At 50.7% G+C, this 25,346-nt stretch overlaps 2 protein-coding genes and 1 long non-coding RNA gene across 9 annotated transcripts; 2 read left to right on the top strand and 1 right to left on the bottom strand.

Moving 5' to 3' along the window:
• Nucleotides 1-851: 851 nt before the first annotated feature.
• On the bottom strand, nucleotides 852-20,276 carry btv (dynein cytoplasmic heavy chain beethoven). The gene is made up of 25 exons (XM_002132891.3): nucleotides 20,122-20,276; nucleotides 19,696-20,024; nucleotides 19,315-19,399; nucleotides 18,912-19,041; nucleotides 18,398-18,858; nucleotides 17,799-18,327; nucleotides 17,320-17,743; nucleotides 15,345-17,254; nucleotides 15,074-15,290; nucleotides 14,760-15,008; nucleotides 14,017-14,694; nucleotides 13,736-13,918; nucleotides 12,158-13,053; nucleotides 9,452-9,577; nucleotides 9,257-9,391; nucleotides 8,280-9,192; nucleotides 8,087-8,203; nucleotides 7,894-8,007; nucleotides 7,718-7,820; nucleotides 6,603-7,058; nucleotides 5,218-6,544; nucleotides 3,759-5,059; nucleotides 2,314-3,701; nucleotides 1,959-2,255; nucleotides 852-1,206 (listed from the first exon to the last, which is right to left on the bottom strand). Exons 1-25 carry the CDS (start codon nucleotides 20,156-20,158, stop codon nucleotides 928-930), a joined length of 12,684 nt encoding a protein of 4,227 aa, XP_002132927.3. The 5' UTR covers nucleotides 20,159-20,276; the 3' UTR covers nucleotides 852-927.
• On the top strand, nucleotides 1,591-11,457 carry LOC4817665 (ataxin-2 homolog). Of its 7 annotated transcripts, none has more exons than XM_001357018.4 (4): nucleotides 1,591-1,816; nucleotides 7,348-7,491; nucleotides 9,805-9,951; nucleotides 10,219-11,457. In XM_001357018.4, the coding sequence occupies exons 1-4, from the start codon at nucleotides 1,799-1,801 to the stop codon at nucleotides 11,278-11,280; spliced, it is 1,371 nt and encodes a 456-aa protein (XP_001357054.3). In that variant the 5' UTR covers nucleotides 1,591-1,798; the 3' UTR covers nucleotides 11,281-11,457. The 7 variants fall into 7 exon arrangements, with proteins under 7 accessions (XP_001357054.3, XP_015036411.1, XP_015036412.1 ...); XM_033380757.1 differs by having other exon boundaries at nucleotides 1,592-1,816; nucleotides 7,345-7,491; nucleotides 9,805-9,936; XM_033380756.1 differs by having other exon boundaries at nucleotides 1,592-1,816; nucleotides 7,345-7,491.
• LOC117184206 (uncharacterized) lies at nucleotides 19,222-19,691 on the top strand. Its single transcript, XR_004469474.1, has 2 exons — nucleotides 19,222-19,448; nucleotides 19,516-19,691. It is a non-coding gene; the product is annotated as an uncharacterized lncRNA (long non-coding RNA).
• Nucleotides 20,277-25,346: the final 5,070 nt, after the last annotated feature.

Genomic DNA, 25,346 nt, shown 5'->3' with positions numbered 1-25,346 from the left:
CATCGGAAAAGAGGACATCACTTTGTTCACGATTTTCGCGAAAAATCATGATGGTTACACCATGAATTTTGCAAAAAATCGGCCTCATTTTCGTAGTCGAAAGTAAAAGATACAGGAAGGATGATTTTTTAATTTTTTTATTCAACATAATTTAAATAAATAAACAAGTGGAACAAATTTTTATATAATATTTAAATCTGTCTATCTAACTAGTAGCCCTCGTAGTCGCTCAATTGTTTGCCACAGTCGAAGTGATTGTTGTCGATGGTCGAATGATGACGATGGCGTGTTAGGTTCGTACGATGGGATGCGCTTCTGTCCTGATGGGATATGATTCGGGCTGGAATTGGGCTCGGTTTTGGATACGACTCTGTCTGGAGGAATGAAATCGTAGGGTGGATCTTTGCTGATGTTTCTGCTGCTTTCGGATGGGATGAATGAAGTGAACCCCTACGTCGATGCGAACTTCGGGCTCACTTTTGCTATTGCTGGAGAATAGTTATTCAGATCACCTCCTTTTTAGATTTTCCCGCCTTAAATTGGGAAACAGCGGGAACCTTTGTTGACTTTTTTCATATGCAAACTGAAACGTTCATTTGGAAACTTTCCATTCACTAGCCCGCCAATCGCTCTATTAGAGATATGTCGGTTTTATAGCGTTTTTAAGTTTCCTATCAGATTTCTGGGTTTCATTTTGTTTGCCAATTATAAGTCACAGTAAATTCTGTTTTATATATTATCATAATCCGAATTCGAAAGGTATTCTTTAAGGCTTCAACAAATTTGGAAATGAGCTTTCCCTTTTGATTAATCGCTTTACACTCCATTTAACCATTTTCTGAAAAAAAAAATATTGTACAAGAAAGTTTACACTTTTTTATTTTCCAAGGGTTCAAGAAGGATTATTCGGTTCATAATCTTTGAAATCTAATAATCCTCGACGATTAGTGCGGTGCCTGCGAGCAGAATCTGTTCAGGTGTTCCATCCAAATTGTCCACATGGAGGTGGCAGATAAGTTTGTCGCGACTTCCACGCGAATACAATGGTAGTTTCGGATTTGTTTCTTTAATTTTCGAGGGATAAAGGGTATTCCTGCTGCCGTTGCCATTTTTTGAGGGCTGTGCCGCAGACTGGCCCTCCTCCTTCACTTTGTATGTGATAAAGAAGGGACTTGATTTATCCATTGTGCCCTTGGCGCCATCAATCTGCAATGGGTAAAGAAAATTCAAAATCTTTTACATTTCAAATCGAGTTTCGATTATTCCGAGGCTCCACCTAGCGTAAATATACAGTAGCTACTTTCAGTTTAAACTCGTAACCTGTCGTATTTTTGTGGCGAATCGTTATCTATCGCCCAAAAGTATCGCTAACAATAGACATCGAAAATTCAAATGGGCTGCGGTCACACTCAGTAAACGCGGTTCATGCTTGAGCTTACTTCTGATTAAAATTTCATCCGAGAAAACTCGGAAACACATAATGCATGAAAACTGGCAATTGTCTTAGCTAATTATATGAATTTTACTATTATTTACGAATACACATATATATACCTTTACCTCAATATACCAAATATACCAAAAAGTGACAACAATATACCGTAGTTGGTCGACCTGGTCACACTGTGCCGGAATGTCAATCAAATGAAAACAAAAAAAGAAGCGGCGTGAAAAAAACTCAAAATCTACTCAAAATCAATTTTAAACACAATTTAAATGCTGTGAAAAGGCGGCGCAGCAGCACCATAGCAAAGCAAGTGTCGCCAAAAGCGGAAACGGCAAGCTGGAGACGCACTTTATGGCCAAAATGGGGAAGGTAAGAGAAACAACACTAACGAAAAAAAGGAAGGAAGAGAAAAGACGAAGAGCAGCAGCAGCAGGGCGATGGATGGATAGATGGGGGTGCGGGGTGGCGTCGCCAAGGCGCCACAGAAATATTGGGTGTAAAAAGTGCCTACCTTAAGCGGCAGCAGCTGCAGAATGATGGTGGAATCCTCTCCAGACCTTCGGACGTTGTCCAGCGTCAGGCGCTCCACGGAGACGCCCAAAGTGCGGGCCTGAAGTAGCTTGAGGCACGCCAGGAGATTCTCGCAGTTGTAGACATGCACCAGATCGATCTGCTCGGCAAACTGCACATGCAGTTGCTCCTGGTAGCGCTTCTCCGCCGCCTGGGCGCGCACCATCAGGGCGCGAAGGTAGTCCACGGCACTGTTGCTGCTGGGACCTGGCCAGAGCTTCAGCCAAGTGGCGGGAATCTATTAAAAAAACATCTTTAGTCTGGGAAAACGCCTTTAAAGGTAGTGCAGCACCCACCTGCTGTTCTGCCAGCGATCGTAGGCTACTCTGATCCACCTTATGGGCATCCTTCAGCCAGGCATGCATCTGCGACAACGTCTGGTGCACCGTGCGATACAGCTGCGCGCCCATTTGCAGTTCCGCCAGTACAAACAGCGACCAGGGAGAGTCTTCCCCTGCCCCTTGCCCTGGTTCCTTAGCCGTCTGGGTCGCCTCCTTCGATGTCTGGGCAATGGTGCAAGCGCCTGCCAGTTTGCGCCAGAGACTCAACAGGGGTTTGATTTGATGCTCCAACCTCTGACGCTCACTTCTGACGTGCTCATCTCCTGAAGCAGAAGCTTCTCCTGCCCCGCCATAGTGCAAACCTCTCAGTTCTTTGATCACCCTTCGGGCCTGTTCGATTTCTCGCTGTTGTTGTGCCTGATTCGCCAGGCCATACATGCTGGGCTCGTCCACGTCCGGGAGTTTATCCAGCGCTGAATAGTAGTCCTGCAGGTGTCCACTGGTGGGCAGGGACATGGCCAGCCCCAGGGGGGACCAACGATTGCTCAGGACATCCGCACAGCAGAATTGGGTGAGGTAACTCCTGAGTATCTCCAGATCCCTGAGGTTGTTCACGCGTCCGCCATAGGCCAGGGCCTCGCTCAGGCGCTGTAAAAGAGTCCAATCGCATCTTCCGGAGTTCAGCTGAGCGTCCAACCAGTCGAGGACTCCCATGGCGGCCTTTAGGTCCGCCTCTCCGAATTCGTAGTACTTCGACCAGCCCTGGGGGATGTACTGTCGTCGCTGTTGGAGGGCGGCCGTCAGGATGAAGAATACCATTCGCATCTTTAGGCTCTTGGGCTGCTGCTTGGAGGATGTAACCTGCTCGGCGGCATAGTTCTGCAGCAGACGGAGCACGATCTGCTTGAGTCCCCGCGGCTGTTCGTAGCGCACCTTGAGGCACTTGTAGATGGTCGACTCGCTGAATCCCTTTGTGGACTCGCATAGCAGCCACAGTCGGAACTCCTTCGCCTTGGGCATCTCGCTGAGCTCCCGCTCCATTTGTCCGAGCCACTCGGGGACCAGGTGGACATTCTTCACGCACAGCCACTGGCCCTGGGCCGCCGCCTCGCGCATTGCTGAGACAACCCTCCTCTCACTGCCCTTTCCAATTGCCATCTCCTGGTACTTTTGGCTACCCCACTTCTTGAGCTCTGTCGTGGGATCGTTCTCTGCCTGACTGATCAGAAGGATGGGGCGATCGCAGCTGCTCTGCTGCAGCAAATGCTCCACCGTGGGCTGGGTGGCTGCGTCCGGCGAGAGCCCCAGGAGCTCGCTGCTGACCTTACGGAGCTGCTGCAGCATCAGGTCAGGCCTAAAGATCTGGGCGATGAGCACACGATGGAAACTGGACCCAATGGCAGCTGTAAGTTTGAGAAGATTCATGAGAAATTCACCGACTAATTCCTGGTTTTACTCACGCAGCACATCATCCGTTTGTCGCTCGATAAACCCCCGCCAGATGTAGTCCTTGTCAAGCTGCAGTTTATGCCGCAGATCGGGCAGCAGCTGCACGAGCAAGGCCAGCTTCAGCTGCGCCTCTCGGGCCATGCAGTCGGGCAGGCGCCCCAGATTCCCAAGCAGCACACTTCCGTCCGCGCTGCCCATGAAGTTGTTCACGAATAAGTCCCACTCCTTGGAGCCGAGTCTTTCGGGATAGGCCTGATGGCAGACCCACAACGAAAGGGATAGTTGGCTGTCCCTCGGCGTGGCTCGAGCCAGATTCAGATACACACTCCTCACGAGGAACTGATACGACTGCGATTCATCTCGCTGGTCCTTCGACAGGGCTCCCAGGAAGAGCTCTATGTAGACCACGGCAGACAGCTCGTATCCATGAACCAGACCCGCATAGAAAGTGGCAGCTCGGGAGCACAGGTCTTTCAAGGCGCCAAACTGTGCCAGAAGTGTGGCCTTGACATCTCCACTCTTCTGCAGGGCCTCATCGATCTGGGCGCTGCTCTGCTTCACTTCGTTGAGGCTCGCTAGCAGCTGCTCGTTCCGCAGAATGTCGCCCTCCGACTTGGAGAGCTGTTCCAGCAGCTTGTCCTGCATTTCCATGCGCTGCTTGAGCAGATCTCCCTCGCGCTGCAGCAGCTGGATCCTCTGCTGCTCCAGCTCCGCATTCTTCAGCACAATAGCTTTGGACATCAGTTGATCGGCGAGGCCAGCCGCCGTCACGGTGAAGCGCAGCATATTCAATTGGGTCCGCTGCTCCTCCGGCAGCTCCAATCGATGCGACTTGCTTATCAGCACCAGCTGGAAGTTCTCGTGCAGGTCCACCAGCTTCGAGCCAACGGCCACCTGTCGCTTGTTGAACCTCACATAGATGTGACCTTGCAACATTTGCAGCAGGGGTGGGCGCAACTGCTCGCAGTCCGTGACCAGCAAGGTCTTTCCAAATCGCACTGCCAGCTCCAGCTGATAGGAGAGCCTCTCGTTCCCGTGAGTTGCCATCTCACAGGCTCGTCCGCTTCCTTTTAAATACGGCATCAGCCACTCGGCAGCCGTCTGGGTGGGATCCAGCAGCAGTGGCACCGGACAGCTTCCGAACGGCAGCGAGAGCATCTCACTCAGCAGTGCGGCACTCTCAATGATCTGTGCATCCCGTGCCAAGCCCTGACTCTCCCAAATGATCTGCTGCTGTTCGGTGAGCAGCGTCTGGCGAAGATCAAAGTCGGCAGGAAGGTGAAAGTCCACAGCCAGACGTTTTAGGGAGGAACTATGGAGGGATTTCAATGAATATTTGTAAATAGAAATCGGATAACGAATCAGTTTGCTGTAATAATCCATAATTTAAGATCCAGGCAGAATTTTAAACAGACGGACATGTTGTAGCTTCTGTAAGGTCTGACGGACTCTACGGACTACAATCCTTACCTCCTCTGATCCAGTCCCATTCCCGCATAGTAATTGATAGCCAAAGCGAGGAGCAGAGTCTTCCCATCCAATGTCTTGTGGGCTCGCTTGAGCTTCGTCAGCTGCTCGCTCCAGGTGGCATATTCCGCGCTCAGTTTTCCCACCAGAAGCTCGGCCGCCTGTAGGGTGTCGCTAGCTTCTTGAAGCTTCAGCTCCAGCACGGCTGCCTCCTGGGTATAGGTCTGCAGTTTGGCCGACAACTGTTTGACCCGCTTGTCCACATCGTCCAGGCCACTGGCCAGCTCCTGCATCTCGTCTTCGGCGGCGTTGAGATTTCGCTGCAGTTCGTTCTGTTCCCGCTCCAGGGGCTTGATGCTCTGAATGACTCGGGCATAGCGGACGCTGGCCTGCACCCAGGCCGCCAGAGGAGCAGCTGCTGCAGAAGCCCGTTTCGCGTTCTTCGATTCATAGGAATCCCCCTTGGCAGCCAGCAGCTTCTCCACGGCTTGACAGTTTTCGGGACTGATGCGAGCGGGGTCCAGAGAGCGAATGTCCTCCTTGACGCCCCTTTTGGCAAGGAATGTCTTCATGCTGTTCCACGAGGTGTCGCGTATGCCCATCAGACGGAGCACTCCCTCGAGGATGTCCCGCACTGCTTCTGGAGGGGCGCGCAGTGAACGGATCTCGGACAGAGCCTCCGACTTGATCTGTCCCACAGCATTACTGGCCTCCGCCAGGATGGGCTCCACTTCAGCCAGCTCCTGCTGAATCTCCTTCTGGCGCTGCTTCAACTGCTCGCTGCTCTGCTGCGTCTGTTGCTTCAGCTCTAGCATGCTCGACTTCTGATCATTGGCATTTCGCATCGTGGCCGCGATCATTTCAAGGGCATCGTTTGCCAGCTGCCGCTTCTCCCCCAACGCCTGCTCCTGGGCGGCCGCATTCGACTTGAGCGTGTCCACCAGTCCATGAGCGGAGGCCAGCTTGTCCACTCCCAGCTGTAGCTTCCCCAATCTCTGGTCAATTTCCGCCGCCGCATTGCTGTACAGGTGGTAGTAGCTCGAGATGAGTTGGTAGTACCGCTGAGGGGGCTGCTCCTGGGGCAGCTCCTCCGCCACGTCTGTAAAGTGGCTGCACACGGGCACCTTGCCACGGCCACTTCCGCCGGCTGCTGCATCGTTGAGCAGTTCAATGTACTGCTTGGGCAGCATGGTCAGGGTTTCCCTGGACTCCGATCGGACATAGAGTAGGTCCATTTGACGATGCAGCGCCGGACAGCTGTTAAAGTAGTCCTGAACTCTGGGACTGCTGGGATCTAGCACCAAGATGAGGTGGAGATTCTCTCTGGCCCCTAAACGGGAAAAACCGAAAGATATATCATCATTACCCCAAAAGCTTTTTCAACGTACGCTTCATGAAATACGCTCCCAGCGACTCCTGATATCCCTCCAATTGCGCCGCCTGCTTGAGAGTGCTGGCCACCGCCTCCAGATCATCTCCGAAAAGTTCCAAGATCTCACTCCCCTCGAGCAGCGCCTCAATGGGTTTCAGTATCTCTGGGACATAGGAGAGCCAGCAGTGCTCTATGAGCAGGTAGCTCATCTGCTGCTCCATGGCAGCCCCTTGCATGGCCATCTTCAGATCGTTGTAGAACTCTGTCAGGTCATACGACGGGCCGCCTTGAAGGGTCAACACTTTGGCCTCCTGCATGGTGGCCGCTGCATAAATGGCATCCAAGTGACGTCCGCCAGCCTGGGCCATAATCAGCATGTGGGCATCGTTTCTGGCCAAGACGCGTGCCACTTTGGCCGTGTGATGCAGTAGCTCCTCTGTTATGGGTGCACCAATGCTGTAGCTTTCGGTGTCTGTAAGGGAAAGGGGGGATTCGATTAATATTAAAATCTGTTGAATGGGATGCATCTGTTTAGTTACAACTATCCTTTTGTAAACCTCTTCTCAACCAGAGCTCTCACCCAGACATCATTGAAGTTGACTCACATATCTGTCCCATCCGTCCTCTCTGCCACTATCTGTGTCTCTTCTTGTAGGCCTTCCATTGAAAGAACCAATTCTTTCTGTTTCTGTTCCCAAGCTTTCTGTTTGTTTTTCTACCCTTTCTACCCGTTCTACCCGTTCTCTATGTACTTTCAGTGGATGACCCCCGAAGAGGAGGCACGCCAAAAGTTCATCATGCGGGAACGGGATCGCGAGCGGAAGCGCATCAAGCGCATGAATCCCGAGTACCGCCAGATGGAGAGAGAGCGGGACCGATTCCGCAAGCAGACGCCAAGGCCCAGTGTAGTTATCCCCGATTTACCAATATACTCTTCTTGTCTTGAAACAGCTTGAAACAGTCAACAGAGATAGGAGATCTAGGAACGGTTTTACAGACCCGACAGCCGATAGCTGGCAGCTGACAGCTGGACAACTCTGAGAACTGCGTGAGAACTCTGAATCAATCTCTGACATTAACCTCTAACCCCGACTCCACAGTGGGATGGGTGTACTCATTCCTCATACTCACTGCATACTGTGACCTGTCTCTGCACCTCCTCCAGCCACTCATCATGGGCCAGGCCATGCAACAGTCCCTTCGACTTGGCCGACTTGGGCACAAAGAACACCTTCTGCCGGGGGAAATGTTTCGTTTCATTAGGCAAATGCCAACAGTCCAACAGTCGGATAATAGCAATATCCTACCTCCTTGCCATAATATTTGCGCATCGTTTGCTTGAGTATCGCCTCGAACTGGTGGACATGCTCCTCGCTGACCAATCGGTCCCTGAACATCCCCAACAGCTCGCAGTAGAGGGCCTGCAAGGGAATGGGATGGGGCGGATGTGGAATGTGATTAGCTTTGGAGTCAAAGAGCCAAGCCCGCACGCAAACCCACCTCGTTGAAATCGCTGGGGGGATAGAAGACTAGCGCATCCAGCAGCTTCATGACGCATTTCGGACTGAATTGGTAGTGCGCCTGCCCAACTCCCATGGTATTGAACGTAGCCTGCAGCTGAAAAAGGGGGAAAGTCAATTAGCAGATACTCTTTATCCGCATCCCCATTCCCATTCAAGTGGCCAATAGATACCTTCTCGAAGCACTCCATCAGACACTCGCTGACATGCTGCAAATTGACGTTGCCCTTTGGCCTGAAATGCTCGCGCAGCAACGGCTCCAGGCGGCACTGGACGATGGCCAGCATGTCCGAGGATGTGGGACGGGCAACTCTCACGTATTGGTTCAGCGCCAGATAGCGCGGGGAAATTTTCAGAAAATTTTCACTAATGGAGGCACAGATTTGCAATCCGCTCACGCTAATCCACTCGAGGTTCTCGGCATAGAAGCCTCCGCGCTGTGCCAGCTGAAGGAGCAGCTCCACAATTTCGCAGGCTCCCCAAGCATCCAGCTGGCACAGATCCAGGTTCTTCATGAACAGCACCAGTCGCGCCTGCTTCGGCCTGTACTCCCGTCCGCGCAATCCACTCACCGTCACGCAGTGGGTGCGCAGTGTGTGCAGGACATAGCCAGGCGTGAGCTGCGTGGAGCAGTTGATTGTGGCCAATTGGTAGCCAGAATGCTCCAGCACGGCCTGCTGCAAGAGTAGGGTCTTTCCTGCACCACTGGGACCCACCAGCATGAAGGGGGGAGTCCTGTTTCCCGGTGCCTTGAGCAGAGTTTCCAGTATTCCCATGTAGGACTTTACATAGGCGGTTACTATGAGGTGACTGCCATTCTCTGGCCTCTCCACCAAATCCACCGCATACTGGTCCAGGGCGGCGCGCTGTCTGTCGTAGTAGGAGAGGTCTGCGTGATTGGGCTGTGCCACATAGAGATTGGCATGCTTCAGGACTAGCTGGGCGAACTCCCCCTGACGATCGTTGGGCACATAGCCGAACAGAGCACGCAGAGTGGCAGCTCCGTATTCCTCCAAAAACTGGGAGCCATGTAGCTGGAGGAGCAGGGAACGCATCAGATTGGCACGACTGATTCCAGGAAGTTGACTGCAAAGAAACGAACAAGGGTTTACGTATAGGAGATCTTTAAGCTATGTAATCCCAGTATCACCTCAGCAAATTCTGATTCTCCAGCCAATCCATAGCATAATTTAAGTTCCCATCCACGTAGCTCTGCAACAGATCCCCATAGGGCTCCTTGGACAGTTCGTGCCTCAGTATCTCTTTGGCGGGGTAGTAGTCGTAGCTGCAGAAGGCATTCCATTAGAGTGTGCCCATACGTAGAGATAATATATTCCTCTCTTACCTCATGTTGACAATGCCCATTCGGGAAATGGTCGCCGGGGAGGCATGACGCACATCGTCTGTCTCAAAGATAAAGTTGACATTGTTCCCGAACTGTATCCGCCAGCCCGATGGCAGTGTCAAGAGTCTGCAAGCAAGCATTTCAAGACAAGATGAGGATCAATAACACAAAGATACATAGATATAGATATAGACGAAGAGATTCCCTGTTTAGTTTGCACTTCACTCTCACTGTCCACCCACAAAACACACACACACAAAACAAAACAAAAAGAAACCACACAACGATCGATCGACCCAATTTGTGCTGCCTTTCTATACAAACCAAACGCTCTCCCATCTGTATAATTCCAGTTGATGACACCCGAGGAGGAGGCGCGCCACAAGTTCATCATGCGCGAGCGGGATCGCGAAAGAAAGCGCATCAAGCGCATGAATCCCGAATATCGGCGAATGGAGCGCGAACGCGACCGATTTCGCAAGAAGGCACGACGCTCGAACGTAGCATTTTTCCAATATATATATCTATATCTATAAATCCCAACACTCATTCACACACACACACCAGACACGTACCCGCACACGACACACGCTTAGAATAGGCTTAAGTAGATGGGACATGGGACTGGGGATAAGACTTGGGAGTGGGGACTGGGGACCTTTTGCGTAGTGTAAACCCATTCCAAACGCCATATACAAACTCCCACAATGCTGGAGGCTCAGAACGTGTTGCTTTAATATGTGTTCCCCCTTCCTTCTCATTTGCAGTTGACCCCCGAGGAGGAGCTGCGGCTGAAAATGATACAGCGGGAGAGAGATCGCGAGAGGAAGCGCATCAAGCGCATGAATCCCGAGTACCGGCGGCTGGAGCAGGAGCGCGATCGGGACAGAAAGAAGGCGCGGAGGGCGAACGAGGCCTTCCGGCAGCTCGAGAAGCTGCGCGACAAGATACGCAAGGACCGCAAGAAGGGACTCCTGGTGACCGATCCCTCACAGCTCCCGCCCGAATTCGCGGCCATACTACCGCCAGTGCCTGTTGTCAAGCCCGAGGTTGGTCTGCCGCCAACCTCCCAGGGCCAGCAACAACAACAACAACAGCAGCTGCAGCAGCAACAGCAACAGCAGCCGCCACCCTCGCATCTCCAGGAGCAGCAGCACCACCAGCTGCCGCACCAGCGGGGCCGCAACATGTCGCATGCGACGTCCGCGGCGAGCACTCTCACCCAGCTGACGCCGCCGGCCCACGCGACGCCCACGCACTTGCAGCAGCTCAACAAGCTGCAGCAGCTGTATCCGCCGCGGTCGTTCGCGCACCCCGCCTTGCCCATCACCAGCGTCACGCTGATGCCGCAACTGTGCCACCCCATTCTCCACCAGAATCTGAGTGCCACGCTGTATGCGGGCCCGAACGGCATCAAGCAGGAGTACGGCCAAGATGTGTCCGCCTCGGCCATGGCCGCTGCCCAGGCGGCTGCTCTGGCATCGCTACGGGGCCAGCAGCACACGCAGGACGATCAGGATATGGCTCTCAACCTGGAGCCGGAGATCATACTGCAGACAGCGCCCGATGTGAATCCCGCCCAGCCACAGCAGCACCACTTCACTGCCCACCAGCAGCAGCAACAGCAGCAGCAGCACCATCTCCAGCAGCAACAGCAGCAGCAGCAGCACTGCAACATGTTCCAGCACATGGCACCGCAGGCCCATATGCAGCACATGAGATCGGCGGCGCTGCCTCCGCCGCCACCCTCTGTGGCACTGCCGCCACCGCCACCACCAGCCACACATCAGCAGCCACCGCCTCAACAGTTGCAGCATCCGCAGCAGTGAAAGATTCTCGCCTTTAGTTTTTAAGCTCAACGCTAGCCAGCTAATCACATTTCACACGTTCATGTGCGCCTACAGTGGGTCTGGAAAGTGCCTCCACACCGGAAAAAGGTTCAACGCAATGCCCACTCGGAACCCACTGTGCTTAGAGTTGTGATTAAATTGTTTTTGTGATTCCTATTTCTGATTTTATGATGTGCAAAAGTACGTTTTCCTGTGACAAGGCAGATGTTTATGGAACTATGGCATCAGTAACAGAAGTAGACTTGACCTGTAGCAATATCATGAGAAAACGTATCTTTGTCTCACAAGTATCCGGTATTTCTGTCAATGCTTTAACTGTTCTTCAGTATCCAACATCCTTGCAATATTTAAAGCCCTAGATGTAGTCTCTTGTTTTATGTCCCTTTTCTTATAGAAGTCACAGCTCTAAGGTTTGTCTCAAACACTCATGTATGTTCGATATTTGTTTGAATGTTAAGTTAAGACGCCATTTGTAAAATGCCGTTGCGTCGCGCATTGCGTTGATTGCGTGAGTGCGCGGCGCTACATTTGTGGGCTTCCCCGATCCCGGATAAGTTGTCGTCATCGTCATCGCCTCAGCATTTCTCTGTTTTTTAGGTCTGTACGTATTTTGTTTAGTCGCTAAGTGATAGATGGATGCATTCGCGCATTCCTACAATATTTGCAAGTTTAAGATAATGAGATTCGATATAACGATACGATAACGATAATTGTACGATTACACCTATGATATAATGATACATGGCAAGCCGTAAATAATTATTACGAATTTATGCGCAAATACGAGCAAAATATAAGTAGCAAAAACACTTGCTACCAATGAAATTAAACCACAACTTTTTCATTTCTCACTCACTTGTTGTCATCCAGCACCGAGTTGAGGGCCTCTATCCATTCCGGATCGATGCTGCCGTCACACACAATCCACGAGTGCACTTGGGCCGGCTCCTGATTGACTGCCACCGCCGTGTGGGTGAGCACGCCGTCCTGCCACTGCCTCGTGTCTGCGTCCAGACGTCCGAGCAGCTGCACGCGACTCATCGACTTGGGGCTGATGGTGTGCACTCGCAGCTGCATCCCCGAGGAAGTCAGGGCCTGCCGGAGCAGGGCCATGATAGTGGACTTGCCGCAACCTGGCGGGCCCACCAGCACCACGCCCATTCGTTTCTGGAGCTGCTCCTGAAGCTGCAGAGCCTTTTCAATTTGCCTCTCGCTCGGACAGAGGCCCAGAGTCCCGCAGGCAGCGGCCAATGACTGCTGAAGTGGGGTCGCCGCCGTCTCCGAGGTGCCAATTTCCGGGAACACATTACGCAGCAGCATTTCGAAACGCGAGACGTCGTGTTGCGCCAGCTTGGACATGGTTGATGAGCGCAGACACTGCACCACAACAGACAGTTCGTCATTAGCGCCTGCCAGCTCATTAGACCCGCTCGTTAACCGTCCGCGCAGCCCCTCGCCACAGACCAGGAGCACCGTCTTCAGCTCTCGCAATCCCCAGTCGTAGTGTCGCTGGGCAGACAGCATCTTGCCACACAAATCGAAGAGCTCCACGATGCGCGATGCGATGTCTGCGGCCGCCGTAAATCCCTCAACGAACAGCATGACACGGGCAATCTCTCCTGGCTCCGGCTGCTGCATGACGATGGGCCGGAACAGGGCCTGAATATTGCCGGGCAGCTTCTGACGTCCGCCGTACTCGGCTCCAGCGGGATTCAATGTCACAAAGATGCCGCAATGTTGGTTAAGTTGCACCTGTACAAGGAAAAATTATTACTAATTGAATTGAATCTCAAAGAGAATGAAGGAAGAAGAGATACAGATTGAATGGAAGGAGTTTGTGGATACGAATAAGAATGCATATTCCATATTGCATTTAAATATCATTCCTTAAAAATTTATTTATTTCGCGGTGAACTAAAGAACTGGAGTGATCCAAAGTTTTCATAAAATCACAGCTATAGTCATGCCTCTTTAAAACTTTCGATCGGACCGAACAAAGCGAATACCGAGTTCTACCGAATCGATTCGTTTGGCTGTTCAACCAGGACTCTAGTATGAATATGCTGAGAGTGTTTACTACTTCCAATTATTCTAAAAATAGGTATAGATCATTTACATATATATCCCATATTCAAAAAATGTACTTTGCTGATCACAAAGGCACCTTCTCCAGCCAGAGACAGGGACTATGGATAGGGATTCTTTTCTAGAAAATCTTAGTTCTATCTTTTCAGAGAGATAGTTACACAAATTGTTGACTTCCCTCCACTTCCCATCCATGACATGAATCTTCCTTTGAACCCTTCTTTTTCCGCACCACAAAAGTAAACTACTCAAGCCAAAGACCAACCACAGCGAACACATTCATTCTGTGCACACACAAGATAGTTTCGAACCAGAGACACACAGGTAACTCATAACTCATCTGACTCACCTTTCGCTCGCCAATTTGAACGCTGTCGGATTTCTCCTTGAGGGCACTCTGGATGGGCTGGATCAGCATGGATATGGACGAGAGGGTGGCCTCCTGCAACCTATTAAACTCGTCGAAGCAGCCCCAGGCACCGCAGCGGGCCAGCCCGGTCAGGATTAGACTCATCGATTCGGTGTCCACATTCTGCAAACAATTCATGACATAATGACAAATTGCACTGGGGCTGGAGTTTGCTTTGGTTTGGTTTGGACTTGGGCCCTGTTATAGGCCAGCACTCTTACCTCGTCGCAATTGAAAACCAACACTAGGCGTCCCAGCATCGCTCCCAGGGCCTTCACACACTCGGTTTTGCCAGTGCCCGCCGGCCCAAAGGGATTACCGCCCAGGCCCATGTGCATGGCCTGTGTGAGGATGAGATAACACTTGTGGGTCAGCCGGGTGTGGACAAGCTTGTTGGCCTGGCCGAGGAACTCGTAGGCGTATTCAAATTCCGCATAAACCATGCGGACGCACACCTGCCGACTGCCACTCACACTGCCACTTCCTCCGGCGGCCAGGTAATATCGGAGTTGACACAGCCAGTGCCAGTCGCCGACATGCATCACATTGTGCCGCTGCAGCTGCTCCACCACCCCGGCATAGTGCACCAGGTCCAGGAGCAGGGCACGCAGCTTAAGGCTCATCAAGCTTCCGCTCTCGGCACGCTGCTTCATTGCCGCCAGATGGGCAATTTCCGCCTTCAGCTGCTGCTGGAGCTTCGCCAGCGCCATGGCGCCAATCGCCTGCTCCGCCTGGCGGGTGAAGTGCAGAGCCCGGGCCGTGGCCAGCACCTGGCTGACATACTTCCTTAGGATCTGCTCGCTGAGGCTGTCGCTGTTGGCGCTGGTGTTGGAGTAGCACTCATGGATCTGGCCCCGCAGCGTCTCCTGGACGGCCGTGACAAGTTGATTCAGCCAGCGCTTTGATGGAAATGGATTATGGATTGGGGATAATGTTTCATATTCTGCGTGCGACAGCGACTCACCTCTATGTCGCCTTTCATATCCACGGGCTGGCTTAGCTGCAGCTCATCGCCCTCGGCACTGTGCACAGCCACAATGGAGAATTGATTGGCATCGGCGGCAGTCTGCCTTATGCTCAGGCTGTGACACCCGGGAAATAGCTTACGGATGTGTCGCTGTATGATGTCCGCGTCCTTGCTGGCCTGCCCCAGCAACTCCAGCAGATCATCGTCGCCCAGGAAATAGAAGCGTGGAAAGGAGTTCCGTTTGTCCTGCGGAAGATTGATTGATTGCCTCAATTGAGCTATACACTTGCCAAGTTATCCACAGGTCTTACGGTTATGTAGCTCATCAGATTCTGCTGACATCTCGCCAATTGGGTCTCCAAGGCATGGACAATGGTGCTGATGTTGTTGATCTTAATCAGCGAAGTGACCCGGGCATCCATTTCGATTTCCCGCATCACGAAACGAAAGTCCTTGTCAATGCGCTTGAACAGTGACTGTTCCTGCTGCAGAGTTCCCGATCCAAAAACGGGTTCCAAATATACCCATCTAGATAGGATATGTGGGTTATTATGTATTCCAACTCTTGTATTGTTTTCTTACCGTCTTTGCGAGTGACTTAGACTCGTGAGCAGGGCATCCAGCGTGTTGAGGCGACTCTCCCACAGCTCTGCCTGATCTGAGAAGCTGTCGAAGGCAGCCGAGTTCTTGGCCGATTGCAGCAGAGATTGATTATCGCCAATCTTGTTGAGCACCTCCTGGTAGTCCTTGATCAGGGATACGGTCTGCCCGGAGGCATCTGTGCGCGCGATGAGCTTCAGCTGAGCCGTCACTGCCCACTGATCGAGTTCGACCAGAGCCTGCCGCACAATCTGCTCGCTAGATGCCTGCCTCACAATGCTCCCGATCTCTGCGGCAGCCGCTTGAAGGGCATCCAAATCCTCCAAGATGTCTTGAAGGAGTATCGAGTGCAAGGGCTTCGATTGACTTCGATGAAGCAGCTGAAAGATCCTCGCCCAATGGCGTTCGCTCAACGCATCCGATTGAAGCTGCTGCAGGACGGGCAGGGCCAGCTGGAGGCGCTCCACCTGCTGACGGATGCGCTTGGAGGGTAGATCTATGGAGGCATGCACGGAACCCTCCCACTTGGCAATGAACTCGTTGAGCACATAGGGACGTCGGCGATAAATGGTCCACTCCTCCTGCAGGATGGGCTGGAGCTCGCTCAGGAAGGAGTCGTAGACCTGCCACTGCTTTGACTGCTGTTCCATTTGGCTGTCAATCTCGGCGAACGGCTGCAGCATGTCCGAGGGGAACTCCATGTTGAATTTGGAGCACTCGTCCAGGAGCTGCTGCTTCTTCGTCTGCAGCTGCTGCCAGTGTTGGCGGCGCTCCTTGAACACCTCTAGGGTGGACTGCTCGTTGGCCTCCAGTTCGGCGATGGTGGACTCCCAGCGAAGTAGAAACTTTTCGGCTTCATTTCTGAGGTTCTGAAGCTGTGTCTGGGCCTGGTTCTTGATCATATCCACTTGACGTTGGAGGATCACTGCATGATTCTCCAGCAGTGGCTGAAGCTGCTCCCACTGCTGCAGGATGCCGGTGAGAGCTGTCACCCGCTCCTTGCACCAGCCCGCCAGACAGGCATCTTTGGCCCTCACCACTTCCAGGGTCTCTCCGATCTGCGGCAGCTCGCTCATGATCTTCTCGTACTTCATGCCTGACTGACTAATGCTACCCTCGTCCATGGGCACGTTCTGCAGAAACTGCAGGGCATTCTGCAGAAATTCCTGCACCACTCCCACATCCGTGAGGATGGAGGAGCGTAAGCTGTTGGACAGCGACTCCCAGTACCGCCTGCTGATGAACTCAATGTCGGTTCGGAGGGGCAGGACATTGATCACCAAGCAATCGATGGATTCCTCTGCCTGCTGGAGTTTGGCCAATTGCTGGCTGAAGTGCTTGCAGGCCCGGAAATTGCGGTCCCAGTCATCCGCCTCATTCAGGTGAATGCCGCACAGCTGCTCCACGTCCACACACCCCAGAGCTATCCATGGCAGCCAGATCGTCTTGAAATCCTCCAGCTTATCGAACAACTCCGCTGCCCTCTTGTACAGCGGACCAAAATGATGGCGATTAACCGTCACCATAGACTTGAACAGCTCCGAGCTGTGCTCCGAGAGTCCGTGGAAGTTGCACGGTCGCTCGATGAAGCGTCGGAGCTGGCTGAAGTAGAGTTCCCGTATCTCCTCCTCCGGCGGACTGTAGCAGAGCTCCCTCTGGCGCAACACGAGCTTGATGTGGATATCCGGCAGCTTGTTGTTCATGTCCAGAAGTCCGAGTATATACTGATACTCGAGCACTTTGTACAGCTGATGGTCCCAGTGCAGCTTGAAGGCATCCAAATGGGTGTAGCCCTGGCGCTCCAGCGTGGCCAACAGCTCCCGCAAGTGTCGGAGTTCGTCCTTCCAGATTTGGTTTTGAGTAAGCAAATCGGTGCCCATAAGCTTCATTACCTTTAACAGAGTGGGTTTTAAATATATGTACATCTCAGAGAACTCTCGATCAATCGACGTCCTACCGTTCGCTTGGCCTGCTCGTGGTATCCCACGAGAAGGGTGTTGTCCGACGAGAGTTTGGACACAGCTGCCTGCAGGATATTCACATAACGCTGCACTGAAGTCTCGTCCTGCCAGGCCACCGTCTCGCTCTGCACCAGACGCTGCAGCTCCAGTGCATTCTTCAGCATTATTGGACGCTGGCAGGGAATCATGCGGTCCCCAATGGTATTGTGGAACGTGGCAATCTGCTGCAGCCGCCGGGCATAGCACATGTACTTGGCCGCATGCGTGGCAGACGCACGAACATCCAAGGGCACGTTGTAGCCAAGGTTCTCAAACTCCCGAACATCCTGGCAGAAGGTTACCAGCTTCGGGTTGAAGGTTACTCGCATTAGTTGGCGGCCCTCCTTTTCAAACTTCACAACGGCCTGATCATCGCGTAGTCTGTGAAGGGGATGGTGATTATATGGCAGAATCCAATAATGGAGACAATTCTCACCTGAGCTCCCCGCTTTTCACTGCTGTAGAGCACTGCCCCGACCATATCTCAAAGTTGGTACGCAACAGCGACTCTGTCTCCTCCTTGATTTCCTGCACTGCCTTGTTGATCTTGTCGAAGCCCTCTCGGCCGCTTATGAGATGGCTGACCTTCTCAATCTCCTGAATTTGATACTGCACCACCTTTAACCAGCGGCACTCATTGCAGATCACTGACAGATGACCCGTGTCCGGTTCCATGTTCGTGTCCGTCATGGCCTTCCGCAGCTCTTGCAGCAGAATGTGCAACGATTGCAAGAACTGCTCTCGTTCGATGGAGAGGAGCTCGAGGACTGCCGGCCGCTGTATAAGGGTTTCATATTTCGAGAAGATGAAGATGACTTGTCGTGGGTTGCTCAAGTGGTGATGCAGCTGAGCCTTCAGAGCGGCCGCAATCCGTTCATCGATGGGCTGCAGGACCTGCTCAAAGTGGTGCAAAGCCTTGTGCCACTTGGCCTGTCCGTTTGAGGAGGTGTCGAAAATGTTAAAGTCTGGAAAGATAGCGTCGCGTCGGTGAGAATGCCAGTCGCACGTGGGTTCGTACACCAGTGCCCTGCTCACCGGTAAATGGGGCCTGCTCCTGGAACATCTCTTGCAGCTCTGCATCGTCCAGGAGAGTGGCTATTTGCTTGTACAACTGCTTGATATTCCGAATCTCGCTGAGGCGCTCCTTGAACTGCTGCCCGCGCTTGGGCACATGCGGCTCCCCCAGCCACGGATGCTTCACATAGTTCGGCCAGAAGAGGCGCGTCAGCGAGTCGCACAACTGGATCCAAGCGTCCACTGTGTCAATGCTTTGGCTCATCAGGCTGTTGACATGGTAGGAATGCAGGCTCCAGATGTCCTCTGCCAGCAGTTGAGTCAAGCAGACCTCCAACAGTCGCTTCCCAATGATGTCCAACAGATCTGCCATTCGCTGCTGTGAATAGTTGTAGGGCAGTCGCCACAGTTCGTCCAGATTGTTGTGGGCATGGTCGAGGAACTCCTCAATGGTGCTGCTGGGATTTCCACCATCTATTGTGCTGTTGTTTACGTCTTTATATCACGTTTGACTATGCAATTTTGGCTTTCTTACCTGATTTGCTTTTCTATATTCTCCAAGACCCCAATAAACACTTGCGCTGCTTCGCGGTCCAATCGAGAGCTCGATTTCTGTCCCAGTTTTTGTTTCCAATATTTGATTTCATCCTTAAGACTGGTTATGCCTGTGAAATAAACAATTTGCTGTGAACTCGAGCAAACACAACACGCAAAACAGTCGTTGGAAAGTGGAAGCGGAAGATCGAGCAGCGATAGGTGAGGATGCTGCCACCTTGCTTGAATTTGGTGGAAGGTGCTGCCAGATAGTTTGAACTTGATTGTCTTTTCTGTATCGTGTTCTTGGAATTCTTGGAATCTTACTGGAATAACTATTTTCGCCATTTTTTCAGTGGAAAGAGCCAAAAAGTGGAATGCAATTCGATCTCTTATATACTTACCGCTCTGCGGGAGTCCCAAGCTGGATCCCAGCGACACGTGCAAATTCTCCAGGAGGCCGCTTAACTCCGTGCCGTACTCGTTGCGCTGCAAATGGAAAGAATGGCGGATAAGGAGAATGAGAATGGGGCTATTGGTAAAACAAATTGCATTGCACGGAGTGGAGTGGAACAGCAAATATAATTGACAAAATGCAATTGCAGGCCAGATTGAATTATGCGCAAATGCGATTAAAAGTTCTTCCAGCTACTACTGGAAGCATGCAAAAGAGCAAAGTAATTTGATCCGAGTGGGATTTATCAGGCATGGCACTGCTCTGCACTACACTACACTACACTGCACTGCACTACACGGATCTGCATTACACATGGAACGGAACTTACACGGGCGACGGCGGGTGAGTAGACACGGGAAACGGAATTGTAAATGGATTTAACCAGGCCACCCTCCAGTGTTAATATGCCCAGTAGGGGCTCAGAGGCTGCTGGGGCGACATGGGGGCCGGCTCCTTGGCCACCGCCGACCTGCGGCACCTTGTAGAAAAGCAAACAGACCTCGTCGTTGGGTATACGATGGTGAAATTTGATTTTGCCATCGGATTTATTATGCACGGCCGAGATAACCGTGTGCTCCTCCTGCTCCAGAAACTCCAGTATAGTGGCTGTTTGCTCATCCAGCTCCGTGCCCGGCATCCGAACTGCAAAGTACTCAACTGCAGAGCAGCAGAGGAGCAGGAGAGGCAGGTGTCGAGAGTGTTTTAGTTTGCCTTCTTTGGCGGAAAGAGTGCTCCATCAGCTCTGAAGGCTTACCCGATGTATTTATAATGAATTTAGTGCGCTGGCTCATCTTGAGATGTTTCTATACACGAATATATCCAATTCGATCGCTGGATATATTCTGACTAGATTTAACTTTCGGTTTTCACGGAAAACTCTTTCACTTTTCTCGAAACACCACTATTTGTTGTACCTTCCGGTTGCTGGGGGCAACGTGTCAGGGTTGCCACGCGCCCGGCTTGTATGTGGACTGCCCCGTTACTAGGCAAGGACTGTCTAGGTGCTCCTTTTTCTTTGCACCTGTTGTTTTCCTTGGGGTACACGCCACGACACGTGTTGGACTGGTAGTTGCTATGGCCTCCGGCCTCAGGGGGAGGGGCAGTGTCCACTTCCCATGCATCCCTTGGCATTACTCCAATCCAATCCCCGCTCTCAGTGCTTGCTAATGAATCGGAGCACTCGACGATGTGGCTGCACTAAAAATGCCTCAGTAGGTTTATATCATTTGAATGCCCATTAATTGAATTGTACGGGCGTGCTGAAATGCTCTTTGCCAGCGAGAGGAGGAAGGCCGCACACGACAAGACGAAACAGGACAGGACAAGACAAGACACGGTGGAAGGCAAGTTTATGACTTGGCCAAAGCTGTAGCGTCTCAATATTGAGAGACAGCTGGTGCTTTGGGCTTACGGTGGACGTGAGGAGATTCAATTGATTTAACAGGCAGGGGGATGGGGCACTTACGGGTACTACACCACAAATCCATTGATTCCATATGAGGATAGTACCTTGGGAGCACGGATATAGACAGTTCTTTGCATTCAAATATTCCGTATTTCCAATTGCAGGCTTTAAATACCCATACGCCTTTCCTCTGGTGGAATTACTACGAATAAAGTTTGCTTGATTCTAATCGCATTTTGGGGTAGCACGGGAATTCCAGTTGAGCCCCAACTTTGGCAAAACTTAGTTAGGCCAACTAACTCCGTAAGGTATTTCAGGATACCACATATCCCAGAAGCTCCAAACAGAGAGAGGGAGAGAGAGAGAGAGAGAGAGTGCGAAAAGGGAGAACTTACAAAGGGCCCAAATTTAATAACCGGTGCATGTTGGAGGTGTATGAGAATGAGCCAGAGGCAGAGCCAGAGCCAGAGGCAAAGCGCTTAACCTGTCTGCATGTGTTTGATGCAGAAAGCGCCATCGTCCTCCACTTCGTTTCCTTCATTCTTGTTTGGAATCAAACAAAGTTTTTTGGTCGAAAAATGTGGGATGGGATGGGAGGCTTCCCCCTTCCGCCGCAAACTGTGATGTGATGGAATATTCCTCTTTTTTCCTCCGGCAATTCCCACTGTCAACACTTGAATTGCTGTGCCAGCCGTCAACCATTTAAGCAAATTAACTGTATAATTAAATTGTGCAGCATTGCCTCTCTCATTCTTTTCCACCTCCTCCCTCTCTTTTTAGCACTTGACAGGCAAAAAAGAAACCAAGTTTTTGGAGCGAGGAACAAAATCGTACGGGAATGTCTTTAAACCAAGTTCCGAATTTAAGAATGTTTTAGTAGCTTTAAGTTTGTTAATTTTATTACATTTTTGTGGCCCAAAATGAGTCGGATTTGTTATCCAGAACATTCTCAGGGGACTCCCCGAAACGCATGAGCATTTGCCACGTGTGCTCTACGTGCTCCATATTCAAAAAATGTACACAGCCAACCGACAAAGAAGAATTCGCAACTATTTTAGCCATGCAGATATGCTGCTGTTCTGCTTTGTGGCCAACAGTTTACAAATATTTGTGTAATTTTGTGCCCTGATTTAATGCGTTATTCTGTGCGACATTTTTGTGCTGTGAATCGGGAAACGGCGGCTCATTTAAGCTCTGGATTCACAATTCGGGGCATAATCACTCTAATTGGGCGTCTAATACAGTGGAACATGGCATGATAAATGCCTGAAAGTGAGCACTAAATATATTTCATGTTGATTTCGGTTTGTGTCTTTGGGTTGATTTAACCTAATAGTCGTGATTGTTGCGGCCTGATGACGATTTATGGGTTTATGTGATTTTTATGTGGACAGACGGCCACGCCAATGTTTCCTTCCAACTACTCGGATGAGACGTACTGATTCCGATATTATTTTATGGGCCTGCTGCTTTTGGGCTTCTTTTTATTGCCGACGATTACGAGACAGTTTTCCTTCGGGCGGCGACAATCTCTGGGAGGAGCAGGCTCTTTTAGTGCTGGCTTTGCCAAGAATTTATGGTTTATGGATTTTGTCAAATTATGTAATACGTATTCGTTCTTCCTTTGTCTATTGAAGAACTCAATGCACAGTCGTATGGGGAGACAGGAGTTGGAAATGGCCAGCATGTGTCCTGGTGTCTTAAGAATTTTACATTGGAATTGCTCTTTGATGTTGCTGCCTATTGTTTATGTGTTTACTTGTATTACTTGTATCTTTTGCATCCATAAAAACATACATATCAATGTGTGAATTTTTATCTTCCTACCGCAAGACAGCCATAAAGTGGAAATTATATCGAAGATTATGATTGTTATTCGCTCTGCGACAAGGAATTTATGGTTGTCCAGGCAAATAAATAAAATAATAAATTGAAAACAGAAACAGAAGCAGAAATTGGGTTACAGGTTGTGTTTGGATCCGAAGTGCTCATCTGGATATGCAAATGTCTCTCCATCTGGTAATTGGCAATAAAAGCGGGTAATCCAACAGATACCTTCGGGTATGTGCCGTCAAACAGCAGATACATTTAAAATAGGAATTGCGATGGGGCCCAAGGAGAGCTTAAGGATAGCTTGAATCCACAGCTGGGAAGTACTTATTTTCTTGATATTTATGGGGAATTCCACCTCAAGTAAATCCTCCTTTCTTGCAACCTGTCATTGCAAGTGGTGCCTGTGTATTTTGATACCAATTTTGGCTTCCGTCCTTCGGTTGCACTTCACCCACAAAATGCCTGTTGGTTAATGGCCACAAATTACATAAATGGCAAGCGTATGACGAGTGATACAATAGAATGGACTCCTAATGGTCATTGCATTTCAAAGATTCATAGCAGCCTGGGACCGGACCAAAGATATATGCGAATCGGCATGGGTGTAGGTATAGGGATAGCAAACAAAAGTAGGAAAAGCCGGGTCTAATTGAGGCAGGGAAAGAGAAAGAGAAAGAGAAGGGGAATGTGAAAGAAATCAGGTGCAGTTTTTGAGAGATTGTTGTCTGGTCGTGTGGCAGTGTGCTTGTAAACAATGAATATGCATGAGTTGCCATGAAGCATGCCACATCCAACTGCAACAGAAACAACAGCAGCAGAAGCCACGTGAGCCAGTGAGCCGGTGAGCCACTGTGCCAGTGTGTGTGTCTGAGAATGAGAGAAAAAAGCAACTTCAATTTGCGAAAGTGATATTCTCCAAGGCAGGAAAGCAAATGCCATCGAACGACAGGAATGGGACTGGAACGGGAAAGACACGAGATGGCTAGAACAGACCTCGATTGACAGACATAACGTTGATTAATTAATCCCGTCGATGACAGCCTCGGCAATGCAATCTTTATCTGCACGGAAATCGAAGTTAGTCGAGCTCCCCCTCAGAGCCAAGTACAGCTTAACCCATTTCGTTTGAATGTGCCTGTAATGAACATACCTGAACCTAGTACAGGGGGGATTCTCTGCCTCAAATAAAGTTCTAGTCCTCGGGGGCTTTGATTACATTCATTTAATCCCTCCGCTCTAGGAGATTCGATTCGCTTGCGTCTCTGGCATAATCTGGCAATTAGTAAATGTCAAATTCCCTTCTGCACAGCATTGAAAGTCAAAATTTACAGCCTGCGAATTGCTACTATGCTACTATGACCGTATGCTACGCCCGTATATCACCGGAGGAGCCTTGGCGACATTGCTGCCTGTAAATATGCTGCGGAAATTGCAGCCACGCATGTGATTGTGTTGTCTCTATCTCGGTGGAGCAGCGACGAGGTGTGGATGCAGGCATGTACAGACGTCTTTGTGCTCATGGTGGTATGTGCGTTGGTCTTGATTAAAAGCCCCACTTCAAGGATGAATTGTTGCCGCATACTCTGCGGCTTTCTTGAGTAGCAATGCTGCCTCATCTCCGCTGCTTAGTGTTATCTTTAGCTGGAAACATATATTCAGTAACAGGAAAATGTAATGCTTAACGTTTGCCTTTGTTTGTCTGAGAATATTAAGTAAAATGGTGAGTTTTCTTCATATCTAGTTATTCCCAAACTAATTTATAATTATTTTCTCAGGTTGGCAGCTAATCAGTGCCTCCTAGCCGAGGAATCAAGACGACTGTGAAGCTGTGAGACCGGTCAATATATGGATGACTTTTTGGAGGTACCGAACAGAAATGAGACACTGTCTATGGCTGGGTTAAATAATATTGTAATTACAGAAAGGAATTCAGACCGTATGCTGTCGGAATCCTTCCAGATGTCTTGTTAATGCTCCACACTATAGGAAGATGCGTGCTTTGAGGGCAAATCTGGCCCCTACAAAATCACAAATGAATAATTAAACATAATTAGCAACTATTAAGGAGAACACATTGCCCAAGGGGAACCCAAGCCGAATGCAAAGCGCAACTGTGACGCACAGTTATGCCAGCTCTGGGGCATCCCGGCCAAATCAAAGCGAATCAACAGCACAAATAGAAGAGCTCCCTCCGGTGAGGGAGATACATACATATATGTACAGGGACAGGGACAGGAAGAGGTACAGGGACGGGGCGGTAGCCAGACCCTAATAAGTCAACTGCAATGCATAAATTTTGGCCATATTGCGGAGCAAGGTGGTGGTGAAGTCCTGCTGTCCTGCTGGTAAACCCAAACCCAAACGCAAAGACCAAACAGGCGACGTGCTGTCCAAGTGTTTGCCATTCCGACATTGCCAAATAGCCCCGAGAGGTAGAGAGAGAGAGAGAGAGAGAGATAGAGAGAGCGAGCGAGAGGGGAAGGAATTTGCTGATTGACAATGTGGTTCCCCCTTCGGAACGCCTTCAGCGCTGGTCAAAAGCAAATTTGGCAATACAACAAAACGCTTTAACCTTTGACAGGCCGCACACATTTCAATGGTGCCATAGAAATGGTGTATATAGAAGCTTGGGTCGAGGGAACATTAAAATTGATTACCTCAACATATTGGCCCATAAACGAAGGCCCGGGACACTCGGAGTTGAAGGGTCTTCGCCCATCTGTGGCTTTGATTTTCGCACT

This window comes from Drosophila pseudoobscura, chromosome 4, assembly GCF_009870125.1.
Source record: "Drosophila pseudoobscura strain MV-25-SWS-2005 chromosome 4, UCI_Dpse_MV25, whole genome shotgun sequence".
Taxonomy (NCBI): domain Eukaryota; kingdom Metazoa; phylum Arthropoda; class Insecta; order Diptera; family Drosophilidae; genus Drosophila; species Drosophila pseudoobscura.
Note: the sequence above shows the minus strand (reverse complement) of the source record. Positions and strands in the feature narration are given on the sequence as shown.